The 20141-nt window shown below is 38.9% G+C and overlaps 1 protein-coding gene across 2 annotated transcripts in view; it reads left to right on the forward strand.

Moving 5' to 3' along the window:
- The window catches only part of pcxb (pyruvate carboxylase b), a 350229-nt gene that overhangs the window by 165044 nt on the left and 165044 nt on the right, over positions 1-20141 (forward strand). For both annotated transcript variants that reach the window (XM_042512173.1, XM_042512174.1), the window contains exon 12: positions 2325-2507. In XM_042512173.1, coding sequence (XP_042368107.1) covers positions 2325-2507 — 183 coding nt within the window. The remainder of the gene's footprint in view (positions 1-2324; positions 2508-20141) is intronic.

Below are 20141 nucleotides of genomic sequence, written 5' to 3' on the forward strand. Positions count from 1 at the left end.
ACATCATATTGCACAGGTGTAGGGGCAGTGTACGTGGGCACTAATTTCCTCTGCTTCAGCATCTCATTCATTTCCAGCTTTATGTAGGCAATTTTGTTAAACTTGGCCTCCATTTTATGTTAAAAAAAATCAAGACTGTTCTTTGGTGAAGGATATTTCTATGAGCAAGCCATATTGTAAATATTAAAGTCAAACTAAAGAAATAATGTCCACTCATAGCAGTCATTTAGCATTCAGCGCAATGTTTCAAAAACACCTTACTAGGGATAGGATTCACAAATCAGCCTTGGCTAGAAATCCTATATGCAATACATATGCTTAATGTAATTTTTAAAATGTTTTTATTTTCATTGTCTCAGACAAATGAACTAAAGAAATGAATGAAAATTTTAAAGGTATTGTTTGGATTTTTTTAAAGTGGGGTTTTTGGTGGGACTGGTTTTATATGACTAAATTACATTTTGTTGCTGAGCCCATCCACAGCAATACAATGCTCAGCTTTCACATCAGACTCCAGCCGGCTTCTTTAATTTGGGGGCATGCCGACATCTGTTGTTTGAAATATACTGGCTATGGATAAGTACCTTGTGCAAACCTCACTTCAAATATCCCAAACTATCCCTTTAAGATGTTTCAGATTGGTGTGTGAATTATAACAGCAATCTGATTCTTCCCTGCTGTTTCACTACATTTTACCCCTAGCTTAACCATTATTGTATTTCAGACAGATACCGTTGCATTGGAACATAACATGGTTTTACATCTAGTTATGGCTGGTTTATTCACCTTGGCTGCTATTCCGTAATCCATTTGTCAGCATACAGCAACATTCTGCTGACATGCTTTGTGGAGGGAATTATACAGTTTTCTGATAATTTCAAGCCATTGGAGATGAACTAAATTGCACTGAAGAATGAGGGAATTATCACTTTAGATAAAATGATGAGTTGTTAAAAGCAAAAGGATAATGAAAAAATATTGTTGGTCATAAATGTTGGCAGCTCCGCACATCTACATTGTCTGAAAATATTACCAGAATATCATCACTGTGGCACAACATTGTTATAATTATAATTTCTACTCATCTCTCTCTTCCAGCCCTCAAGGGGCTCCATATGTTGTAGTGTTGGACAGTCCTTCCTCTCCTCTTCACATCTCCTCTCCTCCCTCTCTGCTCTCTCGCCAAGTGGTTTGGAACAGTCTCGGCTTTTCCGCTTCTAACTCATCTCATGCTTGTTTTCTCCCCTCTCATTTCCTTATTTTGCTCTTCTCTTTTGTCCTTCAGCCATCACGTTCCAAGTGCAGGTTAATTTCAGCTTAGTTTTAGGCTTCTAACAGGTATGATGCTTTGCGTTCCTGCTGCGTCCATGTGGCAATCTACAATCTACAGGCCATTAACAAACTCTGTGAATGGTGTTAAGGCAGTTATAAGATTTCTGGTGTGTTCACCATTTTGACAGTTCAGAGACGTGGATGATAGGCTTGGGCGGTATGTAATATTCAACACCTTCATACCTTTTTGAAATTTGGCCAGGGTATGGTATATGATCCTATAAGCGTGCGGTGCTACCTAATTTTTAAAATACCTAAATTTCTAAATACCCTGGTATACAGTAATACCAATATGCCGCCCAGGCCAAGTGCCAAGTGACATGGAGGAAAGACTAAGTAACATGTCTCAAAGTCCAGGGCTGGATTCTAACCTTGATGCTTTGAGTCACCAGGATTCACTTGATCTCCCTCTCATTTGACCTCTGGAGCAATGGGTCTATTCATGCACAATTAATCTTATACCATCCATTTAGCTCAAGCCATGGATTGCAATCACTTGTTCCATTATTCTGTCTTCAAAAGCACAAGAGCAGAAAATTAACACAAATATTAGTATTTCCTACAAAAAAAATATCCAAAAATGTTTAGGAAACCAACAGACATCCGCTGAGATTACTGGACCGTGTAGGGAGACACAATAATAGCCTTAATGAACACACTAAATCCTAAATTGACAAATTGTGCAGGTGTATTTTCTTGCCAACTGCAGCAGAATCCACCTTAATAAAATCCTCTGGAACACTGTATATGTTCTTGATATATTTGTACACTGCTCTACCTCCAGATTATATTTACTCTGTGTTAATGAACAATTAGTCATTGCAATTTGCAGACTTTCTCTGCAGAATCTTAAGTAAGACGAAGTTTCAGTATCCATTTGTTTTTGCAGTTCATCTGTATTCCCCTTCTTATATTTCTAAGCAGTTGAAGACATTTTCTGTTACACTGGATGAAGTTCTTAACTGTCTGCTCCTCTGTTGTGTCCCTGCCAGGTCTTCCGAAGCGGTGAAGGCATGGGCATCCGCCTGGACAGTGCCTCGGCCTTTCAGGGTGCTGTTATTTCACCCCACTATGACTCCCTGTTGGTGAAAGTCATTGCCAGTGGGAAGGACCTGCAGACGGCAGCTTCCAAGATGAGCCGAGCCCTGGCCGAGTTCAGAGTGAGAGGGGTCAAGGTAGGACATTCGGCAATGTGTGCTTGACTGTGCTGGTGCTCTGTGTGCAACTTTTGTTTGCATTTAAAGTTCTCATTATTTCCTGTGGGGTGAGAAAGTGATGACCTCCTGAGCTGATGGAAATCTCTGTGGATAAATGTTGAAATGCTGTGTCGTCAAGCTGGAAAATAGGCAATTGTCATAAACCCTGAATGTCTGACATGAGGAGAGATGGCAGCAGAGATGTAAATGTGATGGCTTTTACTGTATTGGTCTGCTGAAAATGGATTCATAAGAAACCATTTAAGCCAGTTCAGCATTGATCATAGTGTGATGCAGTGCAAAACTGAAAGAGTGAGAAAAGGACAGCTTTTAAAGGTCTCCATATACTGAATCAGCTTCAGAGTACAACAAGTTACTGTGAAGAGGTGCTTCAGGCCTCTTGGACTCTTCTTACATCTGTGTGTAGTGATTGCATGCTCAATATAGTCTTTCTTTTTTGGCTTTTAGACTAAAAACATACTTGTGCTAAAACTGCAATAAGACAGAGGCCTTTAGTTTTAGGGAGATTGTGTATCAGCAGGTGCAAACTGTTGATAAGACACAGCAGTGGAATCAGCATAAAACAGTGTTAGCAGACTTGGAGGGTGGGGCTATTTCTAAATAATGACCTGCACAAGTTATTCATGTACCAGTAGGGATTGGAATTGATAAGAATTTATTGATACCTGTGCCATTATCGATTCTGCTTATCAGTCCGATTCTTTATCGATTCTTATTGATTCCCAATCAATTTTCAGCATCAACACAACAGTTCGACTATTTCTGAGTGTGAACACAGTGAGCTATGTGAGAGAATGCCTGCTTGAGTGGTGCTAATGTAATGACGGGATATTTACCCTCAGTCACAGCTGCGCCCGTCGCTCTGGAAGGAGTGGCACTTGTGCTCAAAGTGTCAGACACCATGGCATTTCTGTAATTTAAGTCCATGCGATATAGAAAGATGTTTCAGCATACAGTGTGCAACTGTCAGAAAAACATTGATAAGTATTTAAAAAAAGCAAATCTGAAACCAGATCTCAACTGGAACCAGTTCTCAATTCTAATCCCCATGTAGTAGTCATATAAACTCAAGATGCCATGAACCACATCGCATGTCTGCACATTTTGACTGGCTAACTTTTGTTTCTAGCATGGCATGTTTAATAAATTCAGGTGTTGATTTATGACATTAATGTTGTACCATTAAACAGACAAAACTTACCATAGTCTGCACTGTGCAAAGATCAGATTTGGTTTATTTAGTATGTGTGCTTCTAGTTTAAAAAAATTTGTCAACATGATGATGAAATATCATACATTGTTAAATAAGCTGTATATTTTGTATCTTCATCAGCCTGATAAAAGTTACAGTGTTGAAACCTCTGAAGAAGGAATCTTTGCCGCTTCTTCAACTTTGACAGTTGACAATTTATAAACCAGTTAATCATTTACTTAGTCAAGACAGAAGCACAGGATTGACAGTAGATGGCTCTTTTGATCTCTGCTCTCTTCTACTTAACACACAAGTCATTTGCACATTTGAATCTTGAATTTGCATTTAACAATGATGAATTTGTCGTTTGGATGGGTCTGAAGTAACAAATGTGTAGGGAGCTCATAACATGCTTTCATTGACCAAAATCCTGAGGTAAAAGATGTTGAAGCTGTTAATCAAACAACAAAAAAACGCAGCAATGTCAACAAAAACTCTTAAATGTAGAAAATGAAGCTCATTAATTCAAGGTGAAGCAAGCATATTCAGTTATCAAGGTGACCACATCGTCTAAGCAGTTAAGGGTCGTTACTATTTTACTGTGCAGCAAGGCTGTAGAGCCGAAAAGGCAAATAAATGTTTTAATGTTACATTTTTCTAGTAGCTTAGTGATAAAGAAACATTTCCAACCATTAACTGTCTGTAAAGTCTTATTCAAAGCTGAAATTCCATTGATTGACTTTTTGAAAACACTTTCTTGTTGTAAATCCATTTCAGCAAAGTGTCACAGCCACAATTAGAAAAGAAAAACACCTTATGTCCTACTTCTGTTGTGCCACAATTAGAGTGTAAATGAGCTAACTAGAGAGTGAATTGTCAGCAGTGGCTATTGTGAATTCATTTAGAGGTGTAACTTCACACCATAGTAACTGTTTCTTCACTTGTGTGCTCTCTTGTTCGACCAGCCATGTTACAATTTGTGAAGATAGTCGAGGTGTGGTATATATATATATATATATATATATATATATATATATATATACACCCACACCCACGTGTGTGTGGGTGTATATGTAGGTTATACATACATTTTTATACCTCTATGCAGGGGATAGCCTTATGTCCATGCTTTTATGCTTTTGGGTTGTCTTTGCGTTCCATTCTTGTGAACGTGATATCTTAACAAGGCCTGTGAGGGATTTTTTTTTTCTTTCATATTAAGCACAAATGTCCACTGAGACTCGATGATGACATGATTACATTTTGGTTGTCAAATGTCAAGGTCACTTTGACCTTGCATTCGTCTCATTCTCAAACACTATATCTCAAGAATGCCTTAAAGGTACATCCTCAAATTTGGAAAATAATCCACTTTTTACTCAATGATGCTGAATAAGATTATGTTGGTCCCAAAGGTCAGTGTGGACCGTCACATACTAATATCTTAATCCTTGTGAAAGTCCAAGGAAGCGCTCTGAGGGAATTTTCCTCAAATTTGGGCACAAACGTGCCCTTGGATGCACCACTTGATTAGAACTTGGTGGTAAAAGTTCACTGTGATCTCACAAAACATGTAGCGAGCTACAGAACAGAACAGAACAATATGATGATGAAGTGATGGCATTATGTATCCAGAAGGTCAAAGGTAATCGTAACTATGACATCATAACGTTCTTCAAATACACTTTTCTGGACATGATTCAGTGCCATTGCTCAGCAACAGAAGGGGAGACATATCTTCAGAAAGTGAATAGATGAGACTTATCCTGGGTGTATTTTGAAACTGTGCTGAATTTGTAGATCTTTTGTGCTGCCAGGTTGAAGATGTGTATGATGTTCAGATATGCAGCTTCTTTTCAGCAATGTTTGAATCATTGTCAACAGTCACGGACAGACATAGATGTAAACTGTAATTGCAGCTTTAATAGTTTGCAGAGGACAACATCAAGGCATTCATTATCATATCATTTAGATTAATAAATGAATGAATGGATGAATGTGCATAATGTTTGCATGTTGGATTTCTTTCCTGAAGTGGGATTAAAATTGGGTCCATGAGAATGAAGGAACTGCTGTAACTGGCAGAACTGAATTTCTCTGTCAGCTCAGTTATAGTGATTCTTCAGTCTGTTTTGAATTAGTCATGATGAGGTGAAATTGCAAGTCAAATTGGTCTTCTCAACTCTAATTTCTCATTTAACTTAGAGTGCACTTTACAAACTATCAACACAGATTTAATAGATGAATTTTCCCTTCTGAAAGTGAGAAAGTGTTTGATGTTAGCCAAGACTTGATGAGCTTGTAGACACTGTCCTCTGTCCTCATAGCTGCGGGTTCTGTAAACACTGGCTGCAATTGAAATCATTAGACCCTATGACAGAAGCAGTTTCTCAGCGTAAAAATAGGAAAAACAATACGGCCAATGAAGACAGTGTTTGACAAACTACCTTGATGCAAGTGCTCATCAGACTCGGAGTAGAATACTTTCTATTCTGCACCAGCAAACTAATACAAAAGCTTTGTACCTCTTTGACACCAACAGAGAACAGTGCATTGATGCAAGGAACTGTCTTGAATTAAATTTGTTTCTCTTGAGACTGATGGTGGCAGACTGAGACTGTGCTGTTTTCAAAGACTTGAAATTTGGACAAAACTGGGTGCTTGCTCTATTTTTCTGACACCACTAAATTTAAAGTCTATCAGTTATTTAGAGTGGGCTGCATAAGTTTAACATCCTAGAGTTTAAAAAAAATCCAGTGTCCTTGCCAACAAATTGTCTCACAGACAATGACATTCTGATCAAAGCAAGCACAGACTCTTTTTTTGCACTTTGACGTAGACTCTCTTCTCCACTCTCCTTGAGTCCCTGATTATGACAGGGTTTACATTTTCCCCAGTTTTTTAAATTTTAGTAATTTCAGAATCGTCCTGATGTGTTGTCCTTGCAAGGTATATTTGAGCCAAACTCTTTAGTGATGGGCAAATACACATTCGTGATGCATTGTTAGCTGGTAAACATACTTTAGTATATCCACCCACCTTCCTCATCTTTGCCCTTTTTCATTATGTTGCATTAAATCCTTAATTATCAGCATAAGAAACACATTATGCATCCTAACACACATTAGAAGCTCAGATCTTACCAGCTATTTCACTACACCCACATGTAACACATGGACTTTGGTTCCTGAGAAACTGATTGTGCAATTTTGAGATGAACTAATGGTATGTCAAATATGTCAGTCACTCAAGGTATTTTGCTCTTTGCAGTTTAAAGAAAAAACTTTTTTTGCTGAATTCAATAGCTTGAGATGTGATGTCAGTTTGGTGCGGGCACCCTACGTCATTCAGTGAGTCATTCCTCAATTCCCAGAGTGTTATCTGTCCTAGAGGCTAATTAATTCCATTCAGCTGATATCCTGTGTAAAAAATGAGCAAACACATTTGGCTAAATTGAGTCTTGAGGACCCATGTGTCTGCCACATAAGTACACTCCGAGGGTGACCCATGAAAACGTCTAAAACAAGAACTGTTGTTCAACGTTTCCTTGTTTGTGTGTTTGTGAGCAGTGGCCTTGGAGAGTGGTGTCTTACTGGTGACATTCCAATAGCAACAGAGTGTTGGCAACAAATCCAAGGCCTATTAATGCTTTGGTCTGCTCACAGAGATATGACGCTGCAGGCTGACATCCTCATAACTCCAAGGCTTTTCTTTTTTCTTTATCCCACTGAAGAAAATTTGGCTTCAGTAAATCTGAGATAGACTTTGCTTGTCTTTGAGATTTGTTGTCCCTATAGTCATGTTAGTTCCTCAGCATGTTAAGTGTAGTTTAACCTTTAAATTCCAGTAAAAAAACAGGATGCATCAACCAAAGTTTGAATTATTTGGTTTACACTTGGCAACATGCTGCTCTCCTCTGTTATGTGGAATTATGTTTGGCATTTCAGAAAGCTCTGTTTATCTCCTGATTCTCTATACGTGTGCATGTGTGTGCGTGTCCATCAGCACTTTTGTGAGTGTGTATGTGGGAAGGATGAGCCATGTGTGTGTTAAGCAGTAAAATGTCACGCATCCAGCAGCAAAAGAGAGAGAGAGGGGGGGAGAGTGATGGACAGGAAAGCGACAGGACATGAGGCAGGAGGGTAAATATAGATGGATAGAGGAGCGTGGGGAAACAGCAAAAGGGCAATCAAGATGGAAAGAGTATAACGTAAAACGACAAGGAAGGTGGTCCAGCCCATAGAGGCCAGTACACCTGTGGCTGTCGTGTTTGTGCCTGCACAGCACATTGCAGGTTAAATTTAGGAGACGTGTTGAAGATTGAGTGTGGATGTCTGACTGAGTTTTCTTTAAAGTGATAACACAAACAAAACAAGTTGTTTTAACTGATCTGTCTGACATGTGGCAATGCATTACACAAATTAAATCTGTACTAAAAAAACATGAAGACTACAATTAAAACAAAGCGCAGTGCTTTTCAGAAATACATTTGTATCTGCCTACCTTAACTGACTATTTGCTAAATCCCTCATGCTATCACTTAGCTACTGTAACTAGGCATGCTGAAGTAATGTTTGGGGCTATAGTAAGAGGGATAGCCAACAGTTAAGAAGGAAATGTTGGTGTTTAATTTTTTTTCAGCATTTCCAACTAATGCAGGACAACCACCGCTCCACCCAGGTTAATCTTGGCAAAGTGGTGGAAACATTACAGTACAAATTGAAAGTAAAAAAAATGTATGCGATGCTTAACTTTATGCTGAGATTTCAGTCTTCCAGGCCTTCATCAGAGCACGAGCTAAATCGTCTGTAACAAAAGTTGCAATGGTAAGCATGCCTTGCTAGCTTACTGCCTATGGTAGTGATAATAAATTGCATTAAAAAAAAGGGGACGTTGCTTTCGGGTCTGAAAAGTGAAGCCTTTGTGGATGTGCTTTAAATCTACTCTGGTTGTGAAAAGAAGTCTAATTGTATAAAAAGTCGAGAGGACAATGACTCTTCCAAGTTCCAGTTCTTCTTTAATACAGCATGATGTTCATTTTGTAAATCACGGTCTAATTAAAAAAGAATAGACAAAATCGCAGGGTATGCCTTAGGGAATTACTTCCTCGTTATTGTCAAGAAGCTACCATGGCAACCTGTCAGTTAAATGTATGTAGCCATCAAGAGCATGTTTAAGAAAACATTAAGAATTCAGCCACAGAGTGCCTTGCTGGAGCTGATAAAATTGTCATTTCAACAAACAAAATTGCTGGCTAGAATTTTAAAGTCTTTTTTTCATTTACCTTAGTTTAAAATCAAGGACTCATCCTTTAAAACAAGTGAAAGGGTTGTATTATTTAAATCTGCCCCAGGGGGAAAGGTACCAGCTCTTGATCAAGCACATGAGGACCGCTGTCTCCTCTCTAAATATTACACACACTAAATTGTACCAGTGCTTTATGTCAGTGCAAGTATCCGGGAGCATCTGTCCTGTGCAGATTGCTCATCACACAGGTTGATGGTTTGTCATGTGAAACCAACTAATGACTGAATAACTAATGAGCTCCGGAGCAGACACATAACTCCTCTGCTGCAGAGCATCAGATGGTTCACGTTGATTCCCGGAACTCAGAGTGTGTGTGTGTGTGTGTGTGCGTGTGTGTGTGTGTGTGTGACAGAGAGAGAGGGAGAGAGATCAGTGATGCAAAGATAGAGCCCAATAGAAAGAGATGGCAAAAGAGAGACAACATAAAATGAATAAGTGACAAAACCATGGTGGCAGGTTAGCTACGATGCTCTCAGTTTGTCGGAGACCTCAACAAAACTGAGATACTTGGATTTTTAAGTGTGTGTATGTGAGACTCTTAACAGTTTCTTTAGAAGTCATTTTTGCGACACCGGGGGCTTTGCTTTAGGCAGTGTGGTTTCATCGCTGTTTATCTCTACACCTCATCTGTAAGAGTCGGAGAGTTTGATGTGACCTGAGGTTGTTGAACCCCACCAGCATGAGGGCAGTTTTTGGTGATTCCCATCTAGAGAGGCTCTTTGAAGAATCTGCAATGATTCGCTTTGGGATAGCCTGCTAGATCAGAGACTAGCTTCCATCTTGAGATCGCTGCATACTTGACCTCTTGTCACCTCTCTTTATTTCAATGAAAGAAAAATATCTTTGATGACTTAGCACTGCAGCATCATTACTCAATGGCCACATGGATTTTGCTCCATCTTTTGGACCAGGTCACACTATCTCTGCATAGAGATGAGTATATTTTATTGAGGAAAGTCTCCTTATTGTGCTGTCGTGCTGCTTCCTGCTGAATAGATAAAATCTACATTTCAAAAAATAAAATCTCTTCATCCTCAACTCCTTGATCGCTACCTGTAGTTTGCGCTCTCTCTCTTCCTCCTCGTCCTTATTGTTTACTCCTCTGCACTTGTATTTTATCTGCTTCTGTTTTTTTTTTTATCACAATTCAATTTATGATTCACAAATATTTTGAATTAGTATTGCACGAAAAAACACATGTAAAATATGTACATACAGCTGTAATTCATGTGAAAAACAGTGCGAGTGTGCTGCTTTTCCTTGTAGATCAGGAATCTGGGCTACTGGGGATTCAAATGGCCACACTGTGCAGTTATCAGCGGCGCTGGTCATTCACTGTGGGGAAATAATGATAGAAATAAATCAACTCACATATCTTTTTATTACAGTGACATTAAGCATTCAGTTTTTCCCTCATTTTTTGGCAGTTAAGATAGTGTAGTATTAACACAGCTATGTTTGGTATATTAGGACAGCAGTAATCCATCCTCAGCTTGGATGTTTGTCGCCACTTTTTATTTGCCTGGTTTCAAAATGTCTGTGTGTTAACCTGTGACCGCTGGACACTCGTGAACATGTCCCTTGGGCAAGGTACTCCATTTCCCAGTACCTGTGCCTTTATGTCTAAAGTTACGTCTCCACCAAGAAGTCTGTTTCAGTGCAGTTCATTACACTGTAGAGTTGTTATTTTTGTGTTATTATTTTATTATACCAATAGAACTGTTACAGTCTGTCCTTTTTTTTTTTGAAATGCCTCTATTGATGTATCTGGAACATTAACGTGATACTTAAAGGTAGAGCTAGAAACACTGATATGATGCAATACAAATTTTTTTTTTGTCCCCATAGGAAATTTTGTGTTAGACTCAAATGCTGCGCCCATAAATGCCTTCACAATTACAATAAAACAAACTACATATGAAAAAACAGCACCAGCTGTACCATTACAACAGTGAATTGCACAGAATCCAATTTGCACATACATTGCACGTAACACAGATTGCCCACACCCCCCTGATAAAACATCATGAAACTATTGCACAATCCCTGCAGCCTAAAGCAGCACTGTTTAATGTTTGATAGAGGTAGGAACAACTCTTGTATCAAAAATATTCATTTCTGTATCTACCTGCCAAAAAATAACTGACCTTCCTTTTTTTTCTCCTCTGTCAAGCTCTCCCTCCTCTTCACCTGTTTGACCTCTGTCTCCCTTCATGAGTCAAGTTGTCTTCTAGTTCTCTCATGTATATCTTTTGTTTTCAGATCCCCGGGCTTCCCCTTAACAGTTCACTGACTTTGTTACATGTGTTTGTTTTTTGATCTTGATCTCCATTTTTCATACCTGCTGTCTGTTTTTAGTATCCCTGAAGTTAGCTTGTTTTATAGCTGTTGTAAATATTAATAAATTGTTATAAGTAGTCAAATAAGCAACAGTTATCATTGTATCCAAGCACCGAGGACTCCATAATTTACATCCTAATTAAGCTCAAATGTAAATATAACATTTTTTATGAGTACAAATAAGTCAGTGATTTGTGCATACGTAATAAATCACAGCTTTTCTTCTTTGCCTCTTATTTTCTTCTCATGAACATTAGAGAAAGGAAGAAAATGTTGTGTGTTGAGGTCAATTGTGCAGAGTGGTAAACATCAAACGAGAGCCATTTGTTTTAGTGGCCACTGCATTACAAATGACTTTTCAAGGTCTTTAAAAGCAACATGCACATCTGTGCTTCTCCTAAAGAAGCTGTGTTTTATCAGACCACTAAAGAAGTATTTCACTTCTATAAAGTTGGTGTTTTTCCTAAAACCGGACAGTCTAATCAGTAGAGAGACACAGGTACTAAATTGGTGCCACATGACCAGAAAAAAAACAGATAAATGACGGTGGTATTTGTTTCTACTCAAGGTGTAGAACACCTACAACTACTAAAATGCACTTCACCGCAATGGACGTATTGGTTTGCTTTGTTTTCTTGCCTCATAGCCAGTCTCATCACTGTAGTTGCAGAAATATCATAGTTAAGGTAGTAACAGGATGAACCCTTCTTCCTTCTGATGCAGAGTTCGCCTCATCTGACCTTTGCATCATGTTCAGAGGCAAGAGTAGGCAGAAGCACTGATCCAAGATCATTCACTCAGCATTTGCAAAGCTAGGAGAGACGGGAAATCCATCTCATCTCTGACTTATCAGTGGGAGGAATAAAAGGTTTAGACATACTCTGACAACACACACTAACAGACACACTTGTCACATAAACACACCGTCTCACACAAAATGACACACTAATATGTGTCTCTGGAGGCCTGGGTTATCTGTCTATCTCTTCTTCATTTCACACCTCTAACAACCACTTGCACGGTACTTAATCACACTAACAGTCTTGTAATTATCTGTGTGTGTGTGTGTGTGTGTGTGTGTGTGTGTGTGTGGTGAGTGCATGCATTGTGTTTACTGAAATCCTGGAAAGGCCTTATTTCAAGGAAATTAAATAAAAGATCAAGAACATGCTAATCAAACTGGTGAAAGACAATAAATAAGAGAGGCTGTGTGTTTTTTTGATCGTCGGTGGGATGAGTAGAAAGAGAGGCAATACAGAGGTGTTGGCAATGAAAAGAAAATGCAAAAAGACAAAGATGTGAGAAGAAGAAGCTGGGTAGAGGAAAAAAAGGTTGACACTGATGGAAAATGAAAAGGACAGGAATAAAAACAGAGAAATGACAGGCACACTTGTTTACCACTTGTTTAGAGGTGTGAGCAGGGAGGCAGGCTGACTCCTAAAAAGTCTGCGGAGACCAACAAAGTCTGATGTAAATTGCCTAAATTTAAGGCCGTAAAGGCATTAAAATTTCAGATACACTCATTAAAAGTCTCAGCTTTTCATCCTGCACTGACATGTTTATATACTGCATGACTACCCAACGTTGAATAGATGCACTGTAGTATAAATAAATATAAAAAATTCTCTTTCATTATTAATTTTAATAAGCAGTTTCCCATTCCTTAACAACAAATGACCTGTTTTTTCTCTGGTGCCCATTTTCAGCTTCATCACTTTAAACAACTGTAAACACTTGGGAACAGACAGATTGTGTCTTTGTGTTGAAAGGTGTCCTTGTTGTTTATTCATGCCTCTATGTTCTCTACAGGGATGAACATGGTAAAGGAAACACCTTACAATGTAATCCAGTGTATGTATTGGCTTATACAAAATACATAAATTATACTTTATAAGCCAACTACAGCTTCAAAACATACCATATAATATAAGAGCATTTTATCAAGTTAACATTCTTTAGGATTTTGTTAGATATATGGGTGTTTGCATTATGTTATGTTGTCAACCCCCTTTTTATTTTAAATTTGAATTCTCCTCACTCTTTGAGTAAGGAAATATGAAGTTTTTACTATTTTGAAAAGAGGATAAAGTCTTTTTTGAACATATTTGTGGAGACAGTGTCTAACTTTCAAGCCTGTGGGTGAGAGTTTCACATTGCATTAGTTGACTGACATCTGAGAGCTGGCTCGCAAGAAGATGCACGTCAACTGCCATAGTGCAATATTGATTGGAGTACTTCATACATGGTCCTGTAACCTACAAACATTGATACAAGATGCCTCCTTTTTTTTAAGTTATTGTTGTCTACCTTGTTCATGTCAGCCCATATGAATGAATTTTTCATTCACTCCATTGATGTACTTTCAGCAATGTAAGCTGTGTTTCCCTTTACAGTGTTGAACATATCAGAAGACCAATCGTACTGTTGAGCTTGTATTTTACTGTAAAAGTTAGTTGGTCAGCTTAGCGCACTAACTTTAGCACTGATTTCCATTAGATTACCCCCTCCCTTCCTCTATGTAAAGTTTCACTCCCCCATACCAAAACAACAGAATAGGTTGTTTGCCAATGACTCAGAAACATTATTGTTTAGCTTAAATTAAGTACATTTGTTGCATAAGTTGAGTTGCTTACATGACACAGACAGCCGTCTCCTGGGTTTAATTCCTGTGTTTGTTAAACCATCAGTCCACCCTGACCTCTTCCCTAAACAAACTATTGTTGCTCTTTATACTACATCAACTGACTTTGTTCTTTGCTCCTATGATAATGACTATGGCCACTAGAGCCTAACAGTAAACATATATATAGCTAATAATGACCTGCTTGCAGAGACAGTATAAACGGCCATGTTTTAGGGAGGACAGTCTAATGTAAAGATTTATTTTATAGCAGTAAAGAGTCCTCCCATAAGAATAAATATACTGACTTCTTAGCAAAACTTAATTTTCATTTTTGTTCAACCTTAAAATTGCAATAATATTGTGCTCTTAGAAGATGTAACAACAAGAGTGAGTTTTACGACCCCAGGCAAAAAGGTTTTGGCAGGTGATAAAAGAACACAAAGAGTCCAAAGGAGATAAAACGAGAAGAAAGGCAAATTCTTAAGCTGACAGAGCACGGAGTATGCAGCCGCAAAGCGCCAAGTTGTTCACTACAACACATATATGCATTGCACAAACAATCGCTCAGAAAACAGCTGTTTAATGGTGAAAAACAATCTCACACATGCAAGTATATTCACACAAACATGACTTACCCTCTAAAACTGCCACTCCAGCTTAAGACGCCGCTATCATGAAGCAAACACGCACACCCGCTAAAACGACACGAGCACAATGTCTAACAGCTCAAAACGACAGACACAAGGCAGATGTGCTTATAGCCAGAATCGGCATCTCGCTGCCGAATGCGCACATGTTCACACACAGTAAGTTCGAGCTGCTTGGTGTCAACTGGGACTTTGAAGCCATAATCAGGATTAAACGGCTGGAAATCTGCTGTGACGAAGTGAAGGGGGAGGCAGAGAGGGAGGGGGAGGACAGGGGAATGGAGGAAAGAAATAGGTTGGGTGATGCTGGAGAAGAAAATTGAACCATAAGGAATGCAAAAACACAAAAAAGGAGTAGAAGTTAGAATCAGGAGAGAAGCAAACTTTTTATTTGAATGGGACTCAGTGAAAAATGTGAATGAGCATCTTTTCATCAAACCTAACCTAACATTTACTGAGTGTTGTGACTCTTTCCTGTCTGATTTTATCATCATGTGTCTGCTGTGTGAATAGGAGAAAGGTACTCATTTCCTCTTCCTGCTACAGATAAAGTGTGGCTTTTAACTCCACCAAATTTTTCCCATCCTTTAATTAAGCATGTCACAATTTATTTAAAAAAAAATCAAGATCTTGTAATATTTTTATGGCTCCTTGGTGGCAATAGCTGTTGCCGGAGCCATTATGTTTTTGGGTTGGCTGTCAGTCCGTCCATCTGTCCAACCCATTTGTTGTGAACAAATTTGGCACAAACATTTTCTTAGACTTAAAGGGAATTGATTAGACTTTGGTGGTCAAAGGTCAAGGTCACTGAGACCTTGCGTCCATCTCATTCTTGTGAACGCGATATCTCAAGAGGGCCTTGAGGGGGTTTCTTCAAATCTGACACAAACCACCATCTGGACTCTAGAATAAAGTATTTTTGGTCATAACTCAAGAACTGATATACTAATTAGGACAGAATATCAGTGACTTGAGGACATTTTATATCCAAAAGAAACAACAAAGATTTCCCTTTAGACAGCTGGTTAAGGAGGTTTTCATTATACTGAATAAAACAGATATGTTATTTTCAAAGCAGCTTCCTCCTTAATTGATTGGTTCCCCTCTGTTCTGTTGCTGTACACTCTCTGGCTTCCTGTCTTTCTCTACATCTCTCTTTCTTTAACTAGTTATCACATGCTTGTCTTCACCTCTACCCTCTTTATTTCTTTTTCCCCCCTCTGTCTTATGTCAATCTGTCATTCGGCCCGCTTTCACAGCACAGCTTGATTTTAGCTGCTTGCATCTAAAAAAAACAAAAAACAAAAAAAAACATGCACACTCTCAGTCCCCCTAGTAGCACTCTTGGACATCTGTGTGAATATTAATTTGTGATCAGAGCGAGAGCTGGAAACACAGAGGGTAGGAGAAGGGGGGGGGGACGGACGATGACCTTGCTGATGTGAAATCTGATTAGTTGTGTGAGTAATGTACTTTTCTAGGAGATGGGCGATCTGTCATGACGTCTGAGGTTTGGGTCAACTGCAGTTCACTTGCTTTTCAACACACAAGCAATATGTGACTGTGAAGTGTGTGCTCAGTTTATTTAAATGGAATAACAAGAATTACTTCTGCAGGCAGCTGTAAATGATGTAGGCGGGGAATGAAAGATCACCCTGGCTGTTACTGGTGAATTACTTTCCAATATCACACCTGGAATGGCTGGGAAAGTAGTTGGAGGAAGAATGATAATTTGCAACAAAATTCAAAAGAGTAAATGTAGGCAGCAAGTACAAATGAAAACCAATGACAGCAATAAATGACAGAGAGTAGGCGGCAGAACATCCAATACACAACCGATGTAGAACTGAAATACAATCAACATGTGGACAGAACATGTCATCTCCGTTAATAATCTTCTCTGGCATGTTACCTGAAGCACACGTCGATTGAACATTAACACATTCCTAAATTGAGAGTTAATGACCAGTGAGCTCTTCGGGAACACCTCAGGCTCAGTCTGGGGAGCAAGCTTCTCTTGAGAAGGACATAACGCATGTTAATGGTGCTTTAATTAAGTTTGGACCTATACGCTGTCATGTTCTCTACAGATAGCCAAAGGGCAGCCACAACTGTTTATTACCTGTTTCTGAATCACAGCAGGACATGTTTGTTAAAAGGAGGAGAGAAAATAACCACAGTTAAATGTGGCTTTGAGTATGAGAAGTGGTGTTGTGCAAGTTCCTATGCATCGTCATGAATATTGAGATTTTAGCAGCAGTGACATGCATACAAATGCAGTGATACTTCCACACACTCTTGCACACAGGAGTAGGGTCCAGGGGGGAAGTGGGAGTTTTTAATTAAGGGTCGGTACACACACTGATTAATTGATGTGGTCTAATACACACTGGAAGGTTTTAGGGCTTAATCATCTATTACACACCCACAAACTCACACAAACATGAATACAATCTGCCTACAAAACAATTAACACACACTCACACATGCTCATTCTCATGAAATAAGTTAAAAAACAAACAAAATTATACATTTTTCATGTTGGAATTAATGGTAATATTCATGTTCTTTCAGAATTGGACGGTGGTATAATTGTGTGTTTTTTTTTTAGGTCACCCACGTAGATTGTATTAATGGAAAACAAACAAACGGAGCTTGTCAGCCTCAATAATTGATGCAATCATTCTTTAAGCTATGTTTTTCCTTTAATGCTTTAATTAAGAGTTTTTAGGGGACAGGGAAGCTTCTCATTTTTTTAAACTTGCTTTTGATTACAACAGAAACGTAGAAATGTGACCCAACTTGAGGAGCAGTTTCCTTGATCACTCCCAGTGGTTTATTAATCATGTAGCACAAGGTGTGAACACAAGTTCAGCTGTCTCCAAAGCAGCAGAATGGTCGGTGTACAATTTAAACTGCGGTGGCCATGCATTTGTCTTACAGTCGTTGTCCCAGGGACCGCTGTTCCTTTCTCCAGCATTTTCAAGTCTAATTGAATGGGCATAATGTAACACGGAACTCCATTCTTCTCAACCGGCTGGTTCGCCGGATTATTCTGGTCACACTTGCAAAGAGAATGAAATGCTTTCTAAACAGTTCATCTTCAGGGCTGAATTAAATGCAGCACCGGTTTATTGTTACGTGCAGTAAAATGTGATGAGTACACCTGTGAATGCATCTGGGTTTGTTTTTTTAGACGTTTTAAAAATGCGTGGAAACCTCAGAGGCAAATCCGATCCGTCACAGCTGCCAATTTTGCTCATTAAAAGCTGAGTAGTTTCCTGTTTTTATGTACCAGCAATACTGGAGCTGAAGGTCTTATTTTTTGTTTACACTAAAAATGCCATCATATACCTCCTTATGAGATGTGCTGGTTATTTGACAGCTGGGTAGGCTTGTTTCTGTTGCAACATCTGGCAGCCCAGTAGCACTGACAGTTATAATGTTAAGGTTTTTTTTCCCTAGACTCAGCCTGAGGTATATCTGCTCTCACTGTGCTCTCCCTAATAAAAAATTCCATTACAAGCCAACTCTCTTGCAGACTTGGTCTGGAAGTGTCTGTTTTGCTTGTAAGGTTACAGTAAATGATGTATGCTTTGCTAAGTGTTCAGCACAGTTCATCAATACATTCTCTAAAATCTGACTGAGCTCTCCAAACACATCAATGTCTCCTCTGCTTGTTTTTTCTGTTGTTCTTCCTTCCACACCAGTCAGCGCTGCAGTACAATGATGGTAAGCATGCATTCAGGCACATGAACATATATGCACACACTTTGGTAGAATCACAGGGCAATCCAGCCTTACCTTGCAGTTGCACATAAGACATGAAAAGAGGAAAGTGAAGTTGAGTTGTACTTGACTGTAATTTTTGAGCCAAAGTAGTGTGTAATGGTCTTGTTGGCTGTAAAACTAGCCTTGCCCATAACAGCCCCTCCAGTTTAGACATTTACAAAGGCCTTGTTGAGGTCCTGCAGAGCCAGAAGGCCAGCAGAGGTGACATGTTTACAGCTGTCTTGGACAAAGCCTTTCAGAGTGGCATTTCATCACAAAGTCTAGACGGTTAGATCGATATGGAGGGAGAGAGGAAAAGGAAAAAAGCAAGACTAAAAAGTCCAAAGCCATGGTAGTGGCCCCTTGAGGATGCATTATTTAATGAGCTTACAGTGTAAAAATATTGGATGGGATGAATGCTAATATATAATCAGTTTTTAGTTGATATTAATGCTAAATATGTAAAGTCTGGAGCCGCAGCATGTTCTGGGTCACTAATTTCAAGGGTTTTTCCTTATGTAAGTATGAACATGCCCTGCAAATGTCATGATGCAATTAGATATTGTTATAAAGTTTAATTTCAGCATTTCTTGTGCCCAAATGGAGAGTTAAAAGTCCCAGAGTCCTCCTCTAGCAAAAATCAATATCTACAGTAATACATTCTACAGTCTACCGTATTTATACTGTGTTTTTATGTTTCCTGCTGTGCAAGTGAGTGGAGGAAATTAGTACCAGTCTGCTTTTCACACCGCAGCGCCCTTGATCAAAGAACTTATTTGCTGAAAAGCTATCTGCTTCCTGGAGCCTCGGAGGAATACGCTATGTTAAAGGGAATGTGACAGTGTAGCACAGGGTTTGGCATGGGATTATTTACAATTATAAATTTCAGGGTTTTTTTACACACTGGAAGCCTGCGGGCCACAATGAATCAGCTCAAAAAAGGGAAAAAGTGGAATGACTTTGCCACTGGTCAGAAAGGCACAGTCATTCCCCATCCTCAGTTATAAGCTGAAAACCCATTCCTTCAAGAAGTACCTCAAATCGCCTTCTCTACGCTGAATCATATCCTCTCTCTGTCGTCCACCTCAGCTCACTCTAATTTGCTCCTAACTTTTTAAAAAATGTCTCCTGTCTACCTCCTTTTTAAAAAACCTTTTTTTTTCCTTGTAATGCTGGAGATCTAGGAACTGTAGCTTATTCTACCACTGCCTTCACTTTAAGTGGCTCTGGATAAGAGCATAAGGGAAATAGCTAGAATACGAAATGGGAAATGTTCCAGAAAATGGTCCAAGTTATCATTTATATTTCGCAGAAACTGTCATGAAGTCGTCCGTCAAAGGACTTAAATCATCCTTACAGAGATAATTGGATAAGCACTTTGCTCTCCTGTCAGCAGAAAGGCAAAATAATTTAAATTGATTGATATGATCTAATAAAATCACAGTGAGTATGAAACGAGTGTTAGACTTCCAAGTATCTGAATGGACTGTATTTTTGGACTAATCATTGGATTCAGATGTGTGGCAGTTTGGGAAACAAATAACACAGCATGCCTGATATATTCATCAGGAATCAACTGTTCTGCCTGAATAATCAAAGATTTTTTGCCAGAAACTACAGAAAAAAAGTGCTCATCTGTTGATTGGGTTTGCAATGGGCTCTTTAATATTTCAACAAATCAAACAAGGCATTTTCACTCACATAAACTGATA

The sequence above is a fragment of the Plectropomus leopardus genome, chromosome 23 (assembly GCF_008729295.1).
Source record: "Plectropomus leopardus isolate mb chromosome 23, YSFRI_Pleo_2.0, whole genome shotgun sequence".
In the NCBI taxonomy this organism is placed as follows: domain Eukaryota; kingdom Metazoa; phylum Chordata; class Actinopteri; order Perciformes; family Serranidae; genus Plectropomus; species Plectropomus leopardus.